The sequence below is a fragment of the Girardinichthys multiradiatus genome, chromosome 23 (assembly GCF_021462225.1).
Source record: "Girardinichthys multiradiatus isolate DD_20200921_A chromosome 23, DD_fGirMul_XY1, whole genome shotgun sequence".
Lineage (NCBI taxonomy): Eukaryota > Metazoa > Chordata > Actinopteri > Cyprinodontiformes > Goodeidae > Girardinichthys > Girardinichthys multiradiatus.
The window spans coordinates 4,331,171-4,353,598 of NC_061815.1; the positions used below are offsets into that span (position 1 = coordinate 4,331,171).

The window sequence follows — 22,428 nt, forward strand, 5'->3', positions numbered from 1 at the left end:
TATTAAAAAAACATGAGCGCTTAAACTGGGACAATACTCTTAAACACACTGATGTTATCTTGATTTTCAAAATCTTCCATGGCAAAGCACCTCCTCCGTTACAAGAATTTGTAAAAAAACTCAAACAGATCAACAAGAGCTGGTTCTAGAGGTGACTGTGTGGTTCCTTTTAGAAAGAGTGCCTTTAGTCAAACCACTTTTCCTGTTTGTGCTTCTCATACCTGGAATTCAATACCAGACTCAATACATGAACTTTGACCTCTTTTGCCAAACATCTTAAAGATTGGCAATTGGAAGAACAGTATTGTTGCCACAGCCAAACCTAAACTTGTATATTTGTCTAATACTAGCATACACTTTCTGCACTCTACACTTTAATCAGGCCTTTGAAATCTAATTTTAGCTTTCTAACACTTGTGAAACTGTTATGATTCTGGCCCGTCTGCCTGCTCTGCTCTGCTCTCATCCATGCAATCAACTCATCTGCTTCACCTGTCTGCTGTTGCGCTGCAGCGCAATCACCGTCATGCCACACACCTGTGGAGCTGCAGTTATATACAGGTCCTTCTCAAAATATTAGCATATTGTGACAAAGTTAATTATTTTCCATAATGTAATGATGAAAATTTTACATTCATACATTTTAGATTCATTGCACACTAACTGAAATATTTCAGGTCTTTTATTGTCTTAATACGGATAATTGTGGCATACAGCTCATGAAAACCCAAAATTCCTATCTCACAAAATTAGCATATCATTAAAAGGGTCTCTAAACAAGCTATTAACCTAATCATCTGAATCAACAACTCTAAACACCTGCAAAAGATTCCTGAGGCCTTTAAAACTCCCAGCCTGGTTCATCACTCAAAACCCCAATCATGGGTAAGACTGCCGACCTGACTGCTGTCCAGAAGACCACTATTGACACCCTCAAGCAAGAGGGTAAGACACAGAAAGAAATTTCTGAACAAATAGGCTGTTCCCAGAGTGCTGTATCAAGGCACCTCAGTGGGAAGTCTGTGGGAAGGAAAAAGTGTGGCAGAAAACGCTGCACGAGAAGAGGTGACCGGACCCTGAGGAAGCTGGTGGAGAAGGGCCGATTCCAGACCTTGGGGGACCTGCGGAAGCAGTGGACTGAGTCTGGAGTAGAAATATCCAGAGCCACCGTGCACAGGCGTGTGCAGGAAATGGACTACAGGTGCCGCATTCCCCAGGTCAAGCCACTTTTGAACCAGAAACAGCGGCAGAAGCGCCTGACCTGGGCTACAGAGAAGCAGCACTGGACTGTTGCTCAGTGGTCCAAAGTACTTTTTTCGGATGAAAGCAAATTCTGCATGTCATTCAGAAATCAAGGTGCCAGAGTCTGGAGGAAGACTGGGGAGAAGGAAATGCCAAAATGCCAGAAGTCCAGTGTCAAGTACCCACAGTCAGTGATGGTCTGGGGTGCCGTGTCAGCTTCTGGTGTTGGTCCACTGTGTTTTATCAAGGGCAGGGTCAATGCAGCTAGCTATCAGGAGATTTTGGAGCACTTCATGCTTCCATCTGCTGAAAAGCTTTATGGAGATGAAGATTTCATTTTTCAGCACGACCTGGCACCTGCTCACAGTGCCAAAACCACTGGTAAATGGTTTACTGACCATGGTATCACTGTGCTCAATTGGCCTGCCAACTCTCCTGACCTGAACCCCATAGAGAAACTGTGGGATATTGTGAAGAGAACGTTGAGAGACTCAAGACCCAACACTCTGGATGAGTTAAAGGCCGCTATCGAAGCATCCTGGGCCTCCATAAGACCTCAGCAGTGCCACAGGCTGATTGCCTCCATGCCACGCCGCATTGAAGCAGTCATTTCTGCAAAAGGATTCCCGACCAAGTATTGAGTGCATAACTGTACATGATTATTTGAAGGTTGACGTTTTTTGTATTAAAAACACTTTTCTTTTATTGGTCGGATGAAATATGCTAATTTTGTGAGATAGGAATTTTGGGTTTTCATGAGCTGTATGCCACAATCATTCGTATTAAGACAATAAAAGCCCTGAAATATTTCAGTTAGTGTGCAATGAATCTAAAATATATGAATGTTAAATTTTCATCATGACATTATGGAAAATAATGACCTTTATCACAATATGCTAATATTTTGAGAAGGACCTGTACAGCCCTCTAACAGGCAGATGGTGCCAGATTTTCTAAAACAGTTTGTGAGTAGTTATCCAGCGTTCTGTCCTGCCTGATCTCGTTCTCTGACCTTTCCTTGCTTCACGGATTATTCCCTCCTGCATGCCCCTTGTCTGACGGATTGGATTCTGGATTTCGACTCTGTTTTCTGCCTTTGCCTGCCCCTTGTCTGACGCCTCTAGCCCTGGAACTCGACTCTGTTTCTGCCCTTGGATTTACGCCCCTGCCAAGCCCCTGGTTTATTCAGCCTGCACCTGCCTGCCTCTCAAGCCTGCCTGGAACAACAGTCAAGAGGACTGTCCCTGCTCTGTGTTTCGACCATAGCTTCTAAGGATTTGGATCAGTCGGCAATCCGACTTCAGTCTGTTGAACGCTTCCACAAAGAGTGTCTGGATTACTTCCTCTTCTGGATTCTGAGCCTCCTTCCCAGACTGGGAAGGTTACTGGTTTCATCAAACTCTTTTCAAGTCCTGAGTTTTATTCAGCCACTAACTTGCCTCTCTGTCCTTAGTGATTGGTGGAAGCTGACTGCTGGTCTCCTGTTTTCTGATCCTGTTTTGCTAAATGAAACTTAACTTTTTACTTTGTGTTTGGCTAAATTTGGGTCCTCTGTCTCTGGTCGTAATAGAAATACATATGGTCCCCTGACCTCTTTGGCCTGTATGTTTTGATCCACTATATTATTATTATCATTATTACTATTATTATTATTATTATTTTTTTTTTTCTTTTATTATCCTATTTTCAAGGAACTGTTATCTCTCTGTGTAACTACTCCACCTGCTTATATTTCTCACAGCAATGATGGCTTACTATTCTAATTGTTTCATTGATTTCATTATTTTATGTCGTTGACTCAACCTGCCGAAGGGACTACAGATGGAAATTAGCCGTTGGGTATAATCTGTCATATTTACATGCACTTGCCTATTAATAGGCATTGTCCCTTTTTCTTTTTTTTTTCTAAATTAACTCAAACTGAAACTCCTTCAGTAGAAGCAAGAGTGAGTGGTATGCCGAAACAGGGAAGGGAGGAGCGATTACGCTCCTACACCTTCTGTGGTATTTCATCAAAATGACTCCAAACCTTGGTAGCAATATCACAAGCAAATAAATGGTTTTGAAATGGTATCTTTTTAAAACCAAGGTATCCCTTGAGACCGGTAACTGGTCCATGCCCACATCCTACAGATGCCTGATTTGTGATATGGAGAATTTAGAGGCAAAGTCACCCTGTCAAACTGCGTTCCTTGAACCATTTCTGCAGTGTAGCAGGGAACATTCTTCTGCAGAGAAAATCATACTGCTCTCAGGTAAATCTGATTTCAATAAACAGGTGTAATATATATATGACATTAACATTGGTGGTACATGTAAAATAAATATTAATTTAAGTAGCCAAACCCAAGAATTCAGCAAACCATGCTAGCTTGTCTTCAAATAATCCACCCTAATCAGGTAAGGTAAACACATTGTCCCAACCATCTATCGAGGTTTCAGTTCTGGTGTGCAGCTCTCACAGGACCATCAAAACTACCTTGATCCAAAGAAAGAAGATTTAATCTGATACATTTTTCTTTTATATCAGTTCAGTGGCTAGCAGCTTATGCTTCAATGACCCTGGAAAGACATGACACCAGGATGAGTTATACAAGGTATACAAGTTGGAGGCTTTGGGTTTTATTCTGCTGAGAATCATTGGTTCTTGTCATTCATCTCAATGTTACTTTCACCCTATTTAGAAACAGTATGCCCTGACAGGTGTAGCTCTATCAGCTGTGTTATGCATTCTATCACACTGCAGAAATACCTGAGTTGTTTCAGGAACTTAACAATTTCAGATGTTAAATTGACCTCCAAATTTCTCTCATATTTGGAGAAAGTTAATGCTCAGTCAAACTAAGCATTAATGAGGTCAGTAATAAAAGGAAGGAAGACAAATCTCACAACTCCCAGAACATCTGAAGGCTTGGAGCCAGATACCACTGAGGAAAATTTCGTAGTTCAGGGTTGTATATAAGGTTAATGGCCATTTCTTAAGAAACTGATTTAGAGAACATTAAGATGCCCCTTAGTAGAAAGTTGTCTAAGGAAAGCAACACATTGTATCAGATCTTTTGATTTATTCAGTTTTTCATTCTGAGCTCTGGGCAGCAGACATCGGTAGAAAGCAACAACTCTTCTAACAGAAGCTTTCAGCCAAACCAGGCACAGAATACTCAGCCTCCATGGAGTCAACCATTCTACTTCAACAACCAGAGACAAAACAATCTAAATCCTGACCATTAGGAGGGTCTTTACTTTTAAACGTTCATACGATCTTGGAAGGCAAGAGAAAGCCCTTGATCACCCACTGATCTGTGGTGACTGCTGCATATTCAGACTCAGGTTTCAGGTTTTTAAAATCAGAAACATTTCATATGATATAATCTTGTCATCTCAACCTCATTCAACCCGTGTGTTTGCAACATTTCTCCCTTATTGAGTATTCTCAATCGGTCAGTTTTTTCAGCCTCTTTGAAGCAACATATTGTGGTTGCTGTAAAACTAACAATTAAACATACTTAAGGTTTTAGCAATGTTAGATAATGATCATTTACCCATATACCACTCTGTCATAAAAGTACACACAAAAACCCCTTTCACAAATCAGCTGTTGTAGATGCATAAACTTCCTATTAGAATATAAAAAATAGGCTGTTAAAGTCATTTTAATCTGACAAAATTTTATTTTTGTAAACAGTGACTTACAGTCACACATTAGAGATGATCATGAAGTTCCACTTGGTTGTGTGCTTGGAACATTGCTATTTTTTTTTCATTCCACTAGCTAATACAATTAGAAAGCACAACTTAATTTTTGATTGTAATGTTGGTGATTCCACGAGTCGAAAAAAGCAGAATCGGAAGAAGACCCTACAGGTTTCAGTCTTCTTTCAAGTGAAACCAGATGCAGCTTGAGTTCAGGGGGGTGGCAAACAATGACATTTGAATCTTGGAAAATAGAAATAAAAAGTGCAAGAAAAAGAAAAAAAGAAAGAACAAAAACAGAAAAAAAAAGAAAACAAAAAAAAAGAAAAAAAGTTAGGAACTTCCTGACATTTAGCATTTGTGGTTCAGACAGAGGAACCAGCAAGAGTTGTTTTTATGTTTATTTCTTACTTTTTTATTTACAATCAGAAATCCAGCCATGTTAGCTTGTTTTAAATTGAACTGTGATTAAATAGACCTGTCCTTCATGCGGAGCTTCACACCGTCTGTCTTCTCTTTTGACCCTAATCATCCCAAACTGGACACATATCTAAGTGCTCTCCAATGAAAAGCCTTTGCTCAGAACACAATGAAACACATAGAGCCACAGAGCATGTCTCAAGTGCTGGTGTATTGTATGCATTAGTAAGTGAGCTAACACTAGCCGGCAGACTCCTCTTCCCCTGTGGCCTATTAGTCAGTGGAGCATTAGTGTAATTACACACTCTTCAGTTCCCAGTGCTGCTAGGCCGCTCTAGCATTTCATTACCCTAAATATATAGGCAGGAATAGGATTTACATACATAAACACTTTACATGCCATTGGATTCTTGATTGAGTTTGTTCTTTGAATTGTGTTGAAATAATTTGCAGGACAATACAGCTTGTCCACAAGTTCACTGAGGCTCTGCAAATGGGTTTTACAGTTGGAAAGAAATTGCCAGTAAGAGTATGAGATTATGATTACTTTGCATTTTGTTTTGAACATAAATATATATATATATTTAATTGTAATTATTTATATAGATTTTTTGACACAGAGGGAATTGTCAAAGGCTAATGATGTTCTTCCTAAACACTATCTGTTAAGAGAACTTTCTCAAAATATTTTTTTATTAATTAAATGTCTTCTTATAAATGGTATCTGTTACTAGATTAGTAAAGGACATTTAATATAAGGGGCTTTCAGGATTTGAAGATTCACTGTCAGGGTGCACTGTGCTTTTGTTTCCTTCCCCACTTCTTTCCTTTTTGTTACTGGGACACCTAAATGAACCTTAATGGGTGTTAATGTCATCTATTGTCTAAGTGCTTCTGATACTGTGGTAGGCCTATAACTGTTCTGTGGAACATTTCATCAAGCAGGTTTGCTTGTTTTTGTTTGAGGCCCTAAAGTTCCACAGATCGTATAGTGTAGGTATAAGAATCTTTGGCTGGTTTGTGAACTGTAAGGTTCAAACTGGTTTAAATAGTTGTTCTTTTTCCAACCAATTCTGCTTTCTCTTGAAAAACCACAATTAATAGTTTCTAAAGTATTTCCTGCAAGCCTTCCTTCCACGAGAGTGAAGTAATAATCTATATAAAGGATGTTAGTCGGTGAACAGCATTTTACTATTATTTAAAAAAATGTATTTCTAATAGGCTGCTAGCCTTTCTAAAACCAGCAGGTTTCATGACCGAAATAATTTAAAAGCTCCAAAGAATAAAACAGAGCGACTTTGCTGTAATATGACAGACACAGACAGACAGACAGACAGGAAATTGATTTTTGAGTTTCCAACTGACCCATCACCAGTCAGGGCTCTAGTAAAGTTATTTGGCGCATTTGCTGGAGGTTTTGAGTTGTTTCATTTTTACATTACATCCATTGTGGCATTAGGAGGCAGAGGTGTTGATTTGGCTTTAAGTGTGGATCTGTAAATCGCTGGAGCACAATGCACTTGTCTTCTGCCATGACTCTTATTTGCATATGATGTTTTTGTGTCATGAAGGCTGTATGCTCACTAAGGTCAAACAAGAGCAAAATGTTCTGGACTGGTTTTGATTTGTTCCTGACGGAACCCTTTTGAAGCGCGAGGTGTTACACCCCTTCCCAATGGCCTTGTGGAGAAAGTGCAAGGCTCTGGGTAATGACTCTGGGTAGTCGCTCTAGTTGCTCTGGCAGGACGACAGAGGGAAGCCCAGATTTCTTGGGCAAAGCAGACCCTGCATGTCAAAAATGTATGCCTGGTAATAAAAGCACCATTCAAAAGGTTGTGCCAAACGCACAGCAGCCAAGACTGACCACATATCCAACCAAAAACAAGGGTGCTTATTTAGGAGAATATACTATATAATGAAGATTGCTAATGCACAGCTGACATAAGAATGTTCTAAATACAAGCACCTGTGTGACAGCAAGATCCCAACATTTGGTGTACACAGATGTTGAAGACCACATTGTGTGCAAAGACAAAACAAAGAAACGACTGTGCAATAGAATCAGCCTCAAACCCTTATATGCAAAAAGCAAAGATGAGACTCTTATACACCCTCCTCTCCACTACAGTGCCATGAACACCACAGACAGGATCAGATGTAACGGCCATCGCTGGTCAACCCACATCTGAAAACAGCTCGACTTTTTACGCTCTGGTGCTACAGTGACCAGTGCCCACTTTCCACAAAAAAATCCCTCTCCAGATCCACAAACCAGATGTCGGTGGCACAATCGCCCATGTCACCTTCACCAGATCTGCAATGGCAAATAATCTAGTCCACTTATTAATGACTGGGTCAGAAGTCACATCACTCCCTTCTGAATCCAACTTTCTACACTAGTCCTTTCCAACATTCTAAAATAGACTTTGCCAGTCGGGTTGGGAAATGTGATTCTCTGATTGTTGGAACACACTTCCTTGCAAATAAAAAAAAAAAACACAATGTGCCACCTCACAGGTGTCATCCTGGATCTTGATGCAGGAATGAATTAGTGTGCTTATGTAAATACAAAATTTACTATTTCTATTCAACGTACAAAACCCTTGTAGAAATTATTGGCTGGAAAAGAGATATTTTACATTTTGTTCAGAATTCACGTTTTGGCATAAGCAAACAGAAAATCACAACATCTTAGAGATGATGCTACAAATTTAAAAGAAATGCACTCGTATAGTCCATCTCTGCCTCTGAATCTGATTTCAATGTCATCTCATGTATTCAATAATGTCAGCATTCACTTGGTCACTTAGTGTTACCATGTAAAGGACTGATTGGAGCCATGGTGTGGAAATTACATCTGTGAAATATGGCTGTGTGGCTGTCAGAAGGTGAAATTTAGACGCAAGCAATTCATCAAAGCCAGCCCAGTGGATGTTTGTTTATCTACACACAAGTGATCACTCTCTGCCACATGTACTAAATTCTGATAGAAAACTCATAAAACAAGTCAGGTAGCAGCATTTTTCACTATGCATGTTTCTACCTCTGGGGATCTCCCTGCTCTGCAGGAAATGCAGAGGGAGGCCTTTGTTGTCCCAATTAGCTCATAGGAAGAACATGTACAGTCAGTTCAGTATGGAGAGCTGTTGGAAAAAGCACAGTTCAGTTTAATTTACAGATCTAATTGAAGACATCTCAGAATCATTTATTTTGGTGACTGAGCAGCATAGAGATAAGCCAAGTTTGACTATGTCTGACATCATTTTAATGATCTGTCACAGACTACATATTTAAGTGATTGAGTAAATTAAAATTTAAGATGATATTCCACTACTCCTATATCCTTTTAATTTGGCCATTTAATTATTGATTATTGACTTTTCCATCCACGAAACTTTAACATAATTCATTATGTTACAGTATATAGATGTAATACGCAGGATTCTTCTTGACAGTGGAGACAGATGGTGGGCAGCACACTTAATTGTAGGGACTGGACCTTGGGTGAGATTTTCTGACTGGATCATTCAGGTGGGGTGAGTTCCATGACATCTTCCAAAGTCCATCCCAAGTTGAAGAAGAAGCAAAGTGAAAATAAAAAACTCATAATTTGCTTGTCGATCTATATCCCAACCCTCATCTATGACCATAAGATTTGGTTCATCAGAGACAGAATGAGATCCTGGCCACAATCTGCTGAAATCAGCTTATTCTGTAGGGTGACTGGAGTCTGTTTTAGGATTAGTCTGAGGAAAGTCTCATCTCTCGTCCAGGTGATAGAGCTACAGTTGGAAGAAGACCTTGGGCAGACCAAGAACTTGCTGGAGGAAGCATGTAGCTCTTTTGGAATGGGAATGCTTTGGGAATTCCCAGAATAACCTGGAGATAGTTTGAGAACTCGGTAGAAAGATATCTGATTTTGGTTGGTTGGTTGGATGGATGGATGGATGGATGGATGGATGGATGGATGGATGGATGGATCCAATCCAATCCATTTTATTTATATAGCACATTTAAAAACTAATTGTTTAAAGCAAAGTGCTGTACAGTACTACAAGGTCAAAAGGGATGGATGGATTTATGTCAAAAATGCTGTTTTTGACATATTTTGTAGAATATAATATTTCTCCTCCTTTTGTTCTTTCCAACCTGCTGTTGTTCTTGTGGAATGTAAATGGTTTCTCATATTTGTACCCATGTTTGTATCTTTCTTTATTTTCCACAGGAAGGGATGAACTGGAAATATCACCTTATGATGACTCATTGATTGACTCTCGCATGGCCTCTTTAGTGTCTGGTAAGGGACTCGGTTTGCATATATGTAGGAAAATATTTGAAGCTTAGCCAAAAAAACAAACAAAAGAAAAACTTCCAACTAGGCATGTTTCCCTTAAATGATTCAGAGGCATGACCAGTGAAAATATTGGACATCCAAAAGGCCCTAAACCTCAGCATTGCCAATGGCCACTAAACATTACCTATAATTACCTATAACTTATGGCCCTGTTCAATAAGTGTCGGTTCATTTAATCCTAAGGAAAGTTGTTCTTATTATGTTTTGTGCAGTGTACCAGCAGTCACTTTGCCAATAATTTATTATTTATTAGAACGTTATCAATATATTATTGAGCGGTCAGGTTTCCCCTTTAGGTACTCCTTGCTCATGGTTTTATCATTGACAGGAAGTTGCAATAAATAGAAGGTTTTTAATATGATAATTTTGAAGGAACAAATAATAACTAATTGAATTGTTGCCTGACTCAGTCATATAATCTATCTATGCTGTCTAATTACGCCACTTTGTACCTTCTCTATTTAAACCAGATATTCCTCTTATTAAACACGTCACACAAACATTCAGTTATCACGATATACAAGACCATGTCAAAGGTTGTGAATTGTCAAACAACATGGATAACAAACTAAAGAAAAGCCTTCAGAAAGAATGCAAAACAGGTGAATGTGTCTGGGAACACCCATAATAATCTGTTTTAATTACAAAAGATTCTCGGTTACTGCTAAAACCACTCTGAATCTGGCAATAATTTATCCACATGTACCCAGAAGCATAATTGTGATTGTTGTCTTAAGTTTATTGGTTTCAAAATTTATTGGTCTTCTGAGTTTATTGGTCTCAGAGTGTTTCCAGTTCCATGTAGTTCCAACAGCAGAACTTTAGAGTGGACTTTCTACTTATCAGCTGTTCTTCCAAATACTGCTAACTAATCCACAGTTGAAAGAACTTCATTGTTTTTTTAACAACCGGTTAATGGTATGTTTGTCTTGGAAAGCAAGAAAATGTTTATCTCCACTAATTTAGTTTCCCCTTGAGGACATTTTTAATGTCCATATGTGTCTCGTACCAGCTCCAGTTCCTCCTCCTGAATGAAAAATGGTAACTAGGTCAGTTAGAATACCTGTGAGCAGTGAAGGAAACACCTTGGTGTTTGGTGCAGACACTCTGTGGAGTATACTGTATTGTAAATAAGAAGGATGAATCCATACATCGTGATGTAATCTGTATTTAAAAAAGTTAAATCAACGTGACATGGCCCTGTAGAGAACCAAGCTTGTACTAATAGAGACTGCATCTTAATTCAATTCTGTTTTACTACTATAGCACCAAGAAACTCAAGGCACCTTTTAAGAATAACAGGTCCAATTCCTTACCAACAGTATACGATCCAAATGATCCAATTCTAGACCTGAAGTTTTCATTAAATGTTCACTTTGATGCGTTTAAAGCAAACACAGGCTACAGTCTAGAGGCATGAATCCCTTTTGGTAGGAAGGAACCTCCAACAGAACTGAACTCAGGAAGGTGAGCTATCTGCCTCCCTCGTCTGGGTGTTAGGAGGAGAAAGAGACTGTTACACCTTGACTTATACAGTCATGTAAGAGGTTCTATGTGAAAACACTCTTATTAAATCTACTGCTTATCTTTTATGATATTGAATAACTATAATTATGTGTTTGACTTTTTATTCCATTCTCTTCACGTTCGCCCCTCTAGTTCCATCCTTCCGGCTGCCGGATGGTGAGAACCAGTGCTTGAAAGCAGCACAGGACTGTGGCCTGTATGAGAAGTGCGGTGCTCTTCGATCAGAATATGTGTTGGCTTGCACTAAGCCAGTGCCCGGCACAATCCGATGCAACCAATACAAGTGCCACAGGGCCCTCAGGCGCTTCCTGGAACGGGTACCTGAGGAATACAGCCTGGGTGTCCTGTTCTGTCCCTGCACCAACACCCTGTGTGGTGAAAGGAGGAGGAAAACCATTGTACCCTCTTGCTCCTACCAGGATGCAGAGAGTCTGCAGCCTAACTGCCTCCACCAGCAGAGCTTCTGTCGCCGAGATGACCTATGCAGGTTAGATATCAGCTGAACAAAAATAATTGTTTAAAAAATTACAAACGGCAGTTTGCACACTTTGTAGAGCATGTCAAAGTGCATGTTCAAAAACCTTTTCAAAATTTTATATTTTGAGATCTTAAAAAATAAATAATTTACATTGAGAGTTCCTATTCAAATTCCTAAACAGGGAGTCTGGAGCAAAAACTTACCCGAAGACTTGCTGGGTAACTTTCCTATGTGGAAAAAGATGACAATTGAAGAAAACTACACTAGAAGATGAGCACAATGAAAACTGTGCCCTTCAAAGTAGCTCACTGTATTATACAGTCCAGTCATTGAATTGCTATCAAATAATTCTCTTACTTCTATATAACAGTGATATGGATCAGAACTACTGATCTTCTACTTGAGTTAGGATGGTAATTACATTGGTTGAAGTTTAAGAACTTCTTAAATACCTGGCAAAGACAGACTCACAGACAGAACAGGTTAAGCTCCTGAAAGAATTGGTCCAATATTAGCCCCTTTTCCATTGCTTGTAGAAAGCCCCAGGCTTTGTAAAACCTACGTCGCGTTTCGATGTTAATTTACCCGGGTAATTTCTCTTTCCTGGGGCTTTTATTTCATGGGTAAATGGTCCTACTCTGGAGATGGTCTTTTCAACTTTCCCTGGGATTTGTTAAAGGGGTGGAGCTATGTGCAACAAGGCTTGGTACCAGCAGCTTCAATAATGGCACAGGTTAGTATACAAATTAATAATTTTTATACCATTCATTTGTCACAAAAAGTAGTTTTAAGATGTTTTTAAGCGAGAAAGTAGACCTCAAAACTTAATCTCTGCGGTCAGTTCATCAAGTACAGGTCCGTCTCAAAATATTAGCATATTGTGATAAAGGTCATTATTTTCCATAATGTCATGATGAAAATTTAACATTCATATATTTTAGATTCATTGCACACTAACTAAAATATTTTAGGTCTTTTATTGTCTTAATACGGATGATTGTGGCATACAGCTCATGAAAACCCAAAATTCCTATCTCACAAAATTAGCATATTTCATCCGACCAATAAAAGAAAAGTGTTTTTAATACAAAAAACGTCAACCTTCAAAATAATCATGTACAGTTATGCACTCAATACTTGGTCGGGAATCCTTTTGCAGAAATGACTGCTTCAATGCGGCATGGCATGGAGGCAATCAGCCTGTGGCACTGCTAAGGTCTTATGGAGGCCCAGGATGCTTCGATAGCGGCCTTTAGCTCATCCAGAGTGTTGGGTCTTGAGTCTCTCAACGTTCTCTTCACAATATCCTATGGGGTTCAGGTCTGGAGAGTTGGCAGGCCAATTGAGCACAGTGATACCATGGCCAGTAAACCATTTACCAGTGGTTTTGACACTGTGAGCAGGTCATGCTGAAAAATGAAATGTTCATCTCCATAAAGCTTTTCAGCAGATGGAAGCATGAAGTGCTCCAAAATCTCCTGATAGCTAGCTGCATTGACCCTACCCTTGATAAAACACAGTGGACCAACACCAGCAGCTGACATGGCACCCCAGACCATCACTGACTGTGGGTACTTGACACTGGACTTCTGGCATTTTGGCATTTCCTTCTCCCCAGTCTTCCTCCAGACTCTGGCACCTTGATTTCCGAATGACCTGCAGAATTTGCTTTCATCCGAAAAAAGTACTTTGGACCACTGAGCAACAGTCCAGTGCTGCTTCTCTGTAGCCCAGGTCAGGCGCTTCTGCCGCTGTTTCTGGTTCAAAAGTGGCTTGACCTGGGGAATGCGGCACCTGTAGTCCATTTCCTGCACACGCCTGTGCACGGTGGCTCTGGATGTTTCTACTCCAGACTCAGTCCACTGCTTCCGCAGGTCCCCCAAGGTCTGGAATCGGCCCTTCTCCACCATCTTCCTTAGGGTCCGGTCACCTCTTCTCGTTGTGCAGCGTTTTCTGCCACACTTTTTCCTTCCCACAGACTTCCCACTGAGGTGCCTTGATACAGCACTCTGGGAACAGCCTATTCGTTCAGAAATTTCTTTCTGTGTCTTACCCTCTTGCTTGAGGGTGTCAATAGTGGCCTTCTGGACAGCAGTCAGGTCGGCAGTCTTACCCATGATTGGGGTTTTGAGTGATGAACCAGGCTGGGAGTTTTAAAGGCCTCAGGAATCTTTTGCAGGTGTTTAGAGTTAACTCGTTGATTCAGATGATTAGGTTCATAGCTCGTTTAGAGACCCTTTTAATGATATGCTAATTTTGTGAGATAGGAATTTTGGGTTTTCATGAGCTGTATGCCAAAATCATCCGTATTAAGACAATAAAAGACCTTAAATATTTCAGTTAGTGTGCAATGAATCTAAAATATATGAATGTTACATTTTCATCATGACATTATGAAAAATAATGAACTTTATCACAATATGCTAATATTTTGAGAAGGACCTGTACAGTAGCAGGGAGGTCCATACCAACATTACAAAATCTGAAACACAAAGCTTGAGACAAATTCACATTTCAGAAAACATTTTAACAAGATGTGAAACACTTTGACAAGTCTCGATACAAATTTACATTTGCGAAAATAAATCAATATTTCAGAAAACAAATTAACATTTGAGAAAACACTGTAACAACATGCGAACCACATTTACAAGTCCCAAAACACGTTTACAAATGACAAACGGAAAGGGATTGACCAACTCCGAGGCTGACCCAGAAGTAATAATGGGAGCCCCCATGGTGACCCAAGATGGACAGCAATCAAGTGGCGTCTGCCCCCTTCTTGCAACTACCCCTTCAGTTGTTTAGATACTGGAATGCAATAGGTTTGGCAGGTGCAAATAGCATATGTTTTAAGGATGACTAAGAGATCACAAATGATCGAACAATAAAACATATCATGAATATTTTCGGCAATTTAGTAAAAGATAGACGGGCTTTAATTTTGAAATTCCACATCAGATCTTGATGAAATTTGATGAGTGGAATCTGAAAGTGTACTCTTGTCATCCTGAAGTGAGAGTAATCACTGGGAACAAACCGTGTTGTTGCAATATACACAGAAACTTTGGGAAAATAAATGTGAAATGTCTTATTTATAAGACTTTAATTTTGAAGTTGCATATTAAAATAAAATAAAATAAAATAAAATGCAAAGGTTTTCGCCAGAAATTGTGACATTTGAAGTTATTGTTGGCATTAATTATAAACTATTTCGCCACAGTTCTGTAAGACATATTTTAATGCAGTGCTGATGATCAGAGCGCTTTAAATTTTCCATGTACATAAAAAATCCACATTTCCCTCAGATTGTCTTTTAACGTAAACCTGACTTAGTGGAGTATGAACTCTTTTATGGTTTTATGCAGATAGCTCTGCAGTTGAAACAAAAAAAAAGATTTATTAGCTGATTAGGCTGATTTAAATACATGGTCCTTGGCAATGGAAAAGGAACGAATGAGATTCCCTTGGATCCCTATTACCCGAGTAAAACAAATCCTGGGACTTTAAATCCTGGGGCATTCAGTGGAAAAGGGATTATGGATGACATTTGGTACGCATGCAGACAATTGAGGGGTGTATGAATGTGAATTTTAATTTGATTTTGCAAGTAGCTGGTAAAGAGAGCAGAAGTGTTTCAGACAGTTGCTGGAGCATCTGAGAATCAATCAGAACACACCATTGATTTCAGCAAATACAAAGAGGACGCCTCTTAGAAGATGGGTTAGATGGGTTGCATTGTTGACCACCCATAGAGTGGGTGGTCCTGTCAATGTATTATGTTAGGATGCATAGATGTCACAGTCATCCAATATTGACACCAGTTAGTACATAAGGGTACCTAGATACATAGGTCCCAAATGTTTGTGTAAAGAGTAGACCAACATGGCCCCTGTAAGCACCTATTCTCATATAAAACAACAACCCCTATGAAACATCATTAAATGCTGGTAATGCTAAGAGCTCTCCTTTGTGTGTGATCCTCTTCACATGTAAGGATGCTTCTGCAACTGCCTGTAAAACAAATCTCAGTCCATAGTCTCTGGTGTGCACCATCTCAGGGCTGGTGACTGGTCAGCATGTGACTGACTGTATTCATCAGTGACTGAACTTTGGGACAAGGATAAATCCCTCATGAATTTGCATAAATTGGGTCAAATCAGTGGTAGAACTTTTTCAATGACAACGATGTTTATGTGTAAGTGGGATTTATGATTAGTTTGTGACTAGAAGACCTAATAAAAAGTATAGCCTGGTGTTTACATCATTTATGTCATTTTCTGTTCATTTATTATCCGTCTGTAGAGGTTTTAGAATATGAGATCAACACAATCTTTTGATGATATCGTAAATGTCCCAGATTTTTCTTCCACTTTGGAGAGTCTTTAAGCTTCATACATAGGGTAGCTGACACCAGCTTTCAGAAATGTATTTTCCTCTGCATCGCTGCTTCCACCTGACGTGAGAAATGGTTCTGTTAAAAAACCAGTAATGAAAGGACACACAGTAATTTGACACAAACAAGAATCTGTCAACTCTTGGGAGAAAAATCTTACTGAACTAAACAACTTTCCTGTCTAACCTAAATTTAAACTCACCTAAAATCATTCACCCAAATTCTCTGCCCACATTTTTCATTTGATGTTGAGCTGTTTGTGTTTTTGCCAGGTCCAGGCTCGCTGATTTCCTCAGTAACTGCCAACCATCTCATCTGACAGCCAGTGGATGTTTGAAAGACTCAACAGGCCTCTGCCTCCGAGCCTATGCTGGACTCATAGGTACTAATTCAAAGGACATACAGAAACACACATCACCTTCTCACCTTTTCTGTCTTGTTATTTGATCTCAGTGTAAGAACTTGGTAGTAATAAACAGTTTTTTTCTGCTAATAACCCTCTGGAGATCCGTCCTGGGAAACATACTAGATGGATTTTCAGGCCCAAAAACTGCAGAGAAAGCAGAGAGAAAACCAAACACTAACTGATCAAAAAGTTCATGTTCAGAAATCCCTGGCTTTAGCAGGCATTAAGTAAAAGATTTTATTCAATTTTATTCCTCGATTTTATGATCCATCGCAGAAATTCTGATGGCAACATTCGGTCTAGCATATTCAACGTATCTCTTGCTGAGCAAATAAATGAAGAATGGAGGTAAAATTAAACATTTAATTATGTCTTGATTTGGCATTTTCTGTGCTTTTAAATCAGTGAGAGCAGTTATATTTGACCATTTTTAAGAGTTAATTGACTGTTGAAGGGCGAGAATGCAGTCAGCAAGGGAAGCACTGGGATGTCATGCACTAATTAATAATTAACAATCATCAAGGACATAACATTACTTGTTAATTTTGAAATCACATTTTATGCCTGATGTACTCTCGGCAGCACTGTTGATCCTATTTAGAAGCTAATGCTTCTTTGGTGGTCGGTCATAAGCCAAGCACAGGTGGAGTAAGAATGTTCAACATTCCTTGGCTTTAGTTTGCAAGTGAGGAGAGCCCACCTGCCGGGCTTTCAATGACTTTCATTTTAGATCATTCAGCCACATTTGTCTTGATCCCTGATCTGTAGGAACCACGGGTAAATAATCTACCAATCACAGGAGTTATTCAAGTTACCTTTAAATCCATGTTAAGTATGCACCAGCTGAAGCCACAGGTCAAGCTTCATCTGATTAAAGGTCCAACCAAAAACAGCAGTCATATCCGACCACATCAGAGCTTCAAAAGGACCTGAGTGTGTGATTACAGTAATGGAAAAAAGAGAAGCAATTTAGTTAAACTGCAAACCAGTTACTTTAAAACCACAACTCAGTACATACCAAAACAAACTGTTTTGCTGCAGCTATCATATCTCAAGTGGCGCCATCAGGAACAGGGAGTATAGACTGATTTTTACAAATATTTTTTACAAATATTTTTTCTAAAGTAAAAAATACACAAATCTTCTGTTTGCCCCTGTGGCATTTTGACATTCTTGTTAAAATATACAGTTGAAAATGTAAAACATGCAACATTTGCTTAAAGTGGACATATGCTTTTAAATGCTTCCTTTTAAATTTAAATCATTCAGTGGTGGTCTATATAAAGTGGAACTGCAATGCTTTGGTGTGAATTCCTTGTTGTTGTAGCTCCACAGGCTGCTCTTTTACCTGTTCTGAGGAGCGTCTGAGAGCAACTTGTTTTGGTGCCGTCTCTTTAAATGCTATTGAGGCAGTGGAATGCTCTTTGACCTGGAGGGTCGTTTGGCCATGTTTGTAGTTTGACAGCAGAGATACAATTATCTAGCGCCGCAGAAACAAGACAAAAACATCACAAAACAATGCAAAACTGTTTATGTAATAATAATATTCAAAACACGCAGTACGGTTCTGTCCCCAAGGAGCTAAAAGCAGCACACACCACTAACAGAAGCAGAAGGCACGATGCTACTGCTTTCAGAACAATTGCCAGGACGTCATATCAACACACAATAAATTCATGTCTAAAATAAAGTTTGTCATCATTTTAGCGTTATTTGCAGCTTACTGCTTTGCTGTCAGAAGGAACTGACCCCTTAATCAGATGAAGTTTTTCCGCAAATCCTTCTTGATACTGGTGGAGGTTGGGGAAGACACTCGTCCTTGAAGTGCTTCACGCTGACGAAGAGGAATTTCCCTACTGATGTGGGAACATTTCCATGAAAAATGAAATTTAACCACTTTGAAGAAGTTCTGATGCTGGGGGACAGTGTAATTGTGCGGGTTAATACACCCAACAACCGAACCGAACTTATCTTCTTTTAGAGTAGTGATACTTGAGCTTGGACTACAAAATCGCAGTGAGAAATAAATATGGCGGATACGTGAAATTGATCAGCTGGAAGTCCGTGACCTTATTTAGCTGTTCTGCAGCAAATACTGTGACGTAACAGTTGGAAAAATGTAACAGATGATGAAGAAAACTGAACTGACTGAAAACTATGACCCAAACAGAATATAAGTATATCTGAAGAGACTGAAATAAAAGTATTTTTGGCATTCTTACAGACTAACTACACAACCAAATGTATTCAAGGACTCAAAAAATGGATTTTGCTTGATATTTTCCCTTTTAAAAATCAACATAAAGATTCACTGTGATTACCTATATCGATAAACAATATATAAATTATGTATATATACATTAATTATTTGATTAATCATGTCTTTTTTACCTTTTAAAAGTTTAAAACACATTTATGTAAGCATTGCTCAAATATGATTTCTGTTATAATGATTGTTGCAATGACTTTGTGTAGTTATATATGATTATTTGCTTATCTGCATAGATAGCTCAGTTCAATAAGCATCAGGCCAAGAGTATTTTACCCAGCAGGTCTTTTCACTTAATGAAGTATCACTGTAAATGAAGTTGTTCTGAGACATCTGATGGGATGCAGAAATGCACGTTGAGCTATTAACACACTTAATGTGACATAAACGTTAAACTATACGTAGATTAGTTTCTATGCTGTTACAGAACAAGCTTTCATTACATGTAATAAATGTGATCTAATGCAGCGAGCAGTTTTCTTCTCACTTTTGGCAAGAACAAACAAGAAATATAAGATAATGGTTCTCTATAAAACAACAAAGCTTAAGTTGACACAGAATTCAATTCAATTCAGTTTATTTATATAGCGCCAATTCACACACATGTCGTCTCAAGGCTCTTCACAACAGTCAGGTACATACATTCCAATTAATCCTAACCATTGAAGAGTGCAGTCAGATTCAGTTATTTATTCAAATTGGATAAAAAGTTTTTCTGTCTAAGGAAACCCAGCAGATTGCATCAAGTCAGAGACTTGCAGCAGTCACTCCTCCAGGATGAGCATGTAGAGACAATCAGAATAACTGATAACTTATTGCTACAATGCCAATAGATCTGTGACACACAGAAAACAGGAGAGCAGTGAGTTGATAGGTGCGGAGATGGATGGACAGGGTGGCAATGTAAAGTGTTGGGAAAATATAAGAGAGGCCAGTGTAAAGAGAGATGGCAGCTGACAAACGTATGTTGATCGAGAAGTGTTGAGTGGCTTTCTGCCAGCTCTGTTAGTGATGGATGAGTTCTAGATTAGGCTCAGAGCTTTTAGGCAGGAACAACTGTTCACACCCTGTCAGACACCTACAAATCTAATTCTGTGATTGTAAACAATCACAGAATTACAGAGTGTGTATCACAGTGACACTTGGATCTTCTTACCTAATGATTCAGGGTACTAAACTGATCCTCTGACCTGCAGGTACCATCGTGACTCCCAACTACATCAGCAACAACTCTGCTGATGTATCACTGTGGTGCAACTGTGAGGGCAGCGGCAACCAGTGGCAGGAATGTCTGAGACTGCAGCGCCTTTTCACCCACAACAGCTGCCTACGTGAGTCCACACTTTTTCTTAACAGGCCTTCTCTGCTGACCCCAGATACACTTTTGTTGGACTGTGAAAGGTTAATGTTTCTGTCAAATCTGGCCCAGACACATTGTAACTTGACATATGGGTCCAAGTCCACCGTAACTTGTTTTATTTTTTCTTTCAGCATTTAAAACTTTATAACAGTGACCCAGCATTTACAAATTTCTGATGGATGTCAAATGTTCCCTGAGGCTAGTAAATGAGTCACAATTAAAAGATTTGGTGATAACTACAATTGAATTCTTTTAAAAAGAATTCCTGAAAGTATCTTTATTCAGTGCCAATTAGTAGCATGGCTGCTAACTAATAAAAAAGTCCTTCAGATACATTTAGCTTTTATTGCAGAAGGAAAATCTCACACCAAAACATATAGAACTATCCGAATTTTTATTTAAATACATTTATTCAGTGGCAGAAAATCCCAAACACTCTGACAAGGTTCTCAGGCCCACAGCATCACAGACCCTGCTGTACTAAGCAGTGGGCATGACGTTTTTTCCAATACATTCATTCAAGCTAAACTAGTGAAAAGCACATCTTAGTCTGATCCCACCAGTTTAGTAAACTCCACATGATTATGTTTGTGATCTAATGGAGGCTAGGTAATCCTCAAGATACCCCTGTTTGCTGCAGTTTTGCCTCTCTATTATCCTGCTCACTGAATGTGGTGGCAAGACAAATATGGGTCCACATCTAGGTTAGTGGCCAAAGGCTGAGAAAAATTTCATATTATATTCATACCTAAGGGAAATAGAAACTTGTAAACTAGTAATTAGAAGCCAACTCTGACCAACTTAAAAAGATAAACCAAAAATAAAAAAACATTGCTTCAGTTACATGTATTGTAAAAAGGTTGTTTGTGGTACAAACAATTGTGCCACCAAAAATGTTATTAAAAACACTCCAGTGCTGTGAAAAAGGATATATTCTATTTCTGCATTGTTTTTTTTTTGTCATTCCTGCATGTTTTAGATCCTCAGACTAATTTTAATGTAAAACCAAAAAGTCTAAAGCTCTGCAGGCCTCACCTGACTGTTAAGGTCAGAGGTCATGATTCAGCGATAAGATAGACACTGGGCAAACTGGCCTACATGGGAATCCATGGGGGGGCTAACACGAAAAGCACAAAGGCCAGTCTCACATGTTCCAAAAAACATCTCGATGGTGTGATCCTGAAGGCAAATGTCCAGTTTGTGACGTTAAGCTGTTGATAACTTGGGTTATGAAGCAGGACAATTATCCAAAGCACCTCCGCAAGTCCACCTCAGAAGAAATAGCTTTCTCCCAAATGAAATCATCATTTGAATGCTATATATATATATATATATACAGGGGTTGGACAATGTAACTGAAACACCTGTCATTTTAGTGTGGGAGGTTTCATGGCTAAATAGGACCAGCCTGGTAGCCTGTCTTCATTGATTGCACATTGCACCAGTAAGAGCAGAGTGTGAAGGTTCAATTAGCAGGGTAAGAGCACAGTGTTGCTCAAAATATTGAAATGCAAACAACATTATGGGTGACAAACCAGAGTTCAAAAGAGGACAAATTGTTGGTGCACGTCTTGCTGGCGCATCTGTGTCCAAGACAGCAAGTCTTTGTGATGTATCAAGAGCCACGGTATCCAGGGTAATGTCAGCATACCACCAAGAAGGACGAACCACATCCAACAGGATTAACTGTGGACGCAAGAGGAAGCTGTCTGAAAGGGATGTTCGGGTGCTAACCCGGATTGTATCCAAAAAACATAAAACCACGGCTGCCCAAATCACGGCAGAATTAAATGTGCACCTCAACTCTCCTGTTTCCACCAGAACTTTCCGTCGGGAGCTCCACAGGGTCAATATACACGGCCGGGCTGCTATAGCCAAACCTTTGGTCACTCATGCCAATGCCAAACGTCGGTTTCAATGGTGCAAGGAGCGCAAATCTTGGGCTGTGGACAATGAGAAACATGTATTGTTCTCTGATGAGTCCACCTTTACTGTTTTCCCCACATCCGGGAGAGTTACGGTGTGGAGAAGCCCCAAAGAAGCGTACCACCCAGACTGTTGCATGCCCAGAGTGAAGCATGGGGGTGGATCAGTGATGGTTTGGGCTGCCATATCATGGCATTCCCTTGGCCCAATACTTGTGCTAGATGGGCGCGTCACTGACAAGGACTACCGAACCATTCTTGAGGACCATGTGCATCCAATGGTTCAAACATTGTATCCTGAAGGCGGTGCCGTGTATCAGGATGACAATGCACCAATACACACAGCAAGACTGGTGAA

The 22,428-nt window shown here is 39.5% G+C and overlaps 1 protein-coding gene across 1 annotated transcript in view; it reads left to right on the plus strand.

Annotated features, from left to right (window-relative positions):
• The window catches only part of gfra3 (GDNF family receptor alpha 3), a 110,514-nt gene that overhangs the window by 64,164 nt on the left and 23,922 nt on the right, over positions 1 to 22,428 (plus strand). The window contains exons 3-6 of the mRNA XM_047353785.1: positions 9,581 to 9,652; positions 11,369 to 11,723; positions 16,383 to 16,492; positions 19,982 to 20,116. Coding sequence (XP_047209741.1) covers positions 9,581 to 9,652; positions 11,369 to 11,723; positions 16,383 to 16,492; positions 19,982 to 20,116 — 672 coding nt within the window. The remainder of the gene's footprint in view (positions 1 to 9,580; positions 9,653 to 11,368; positions 11,724 to 16,382; positions 16,493 to 19,981; positions 20,117 to 22,428) is intronic.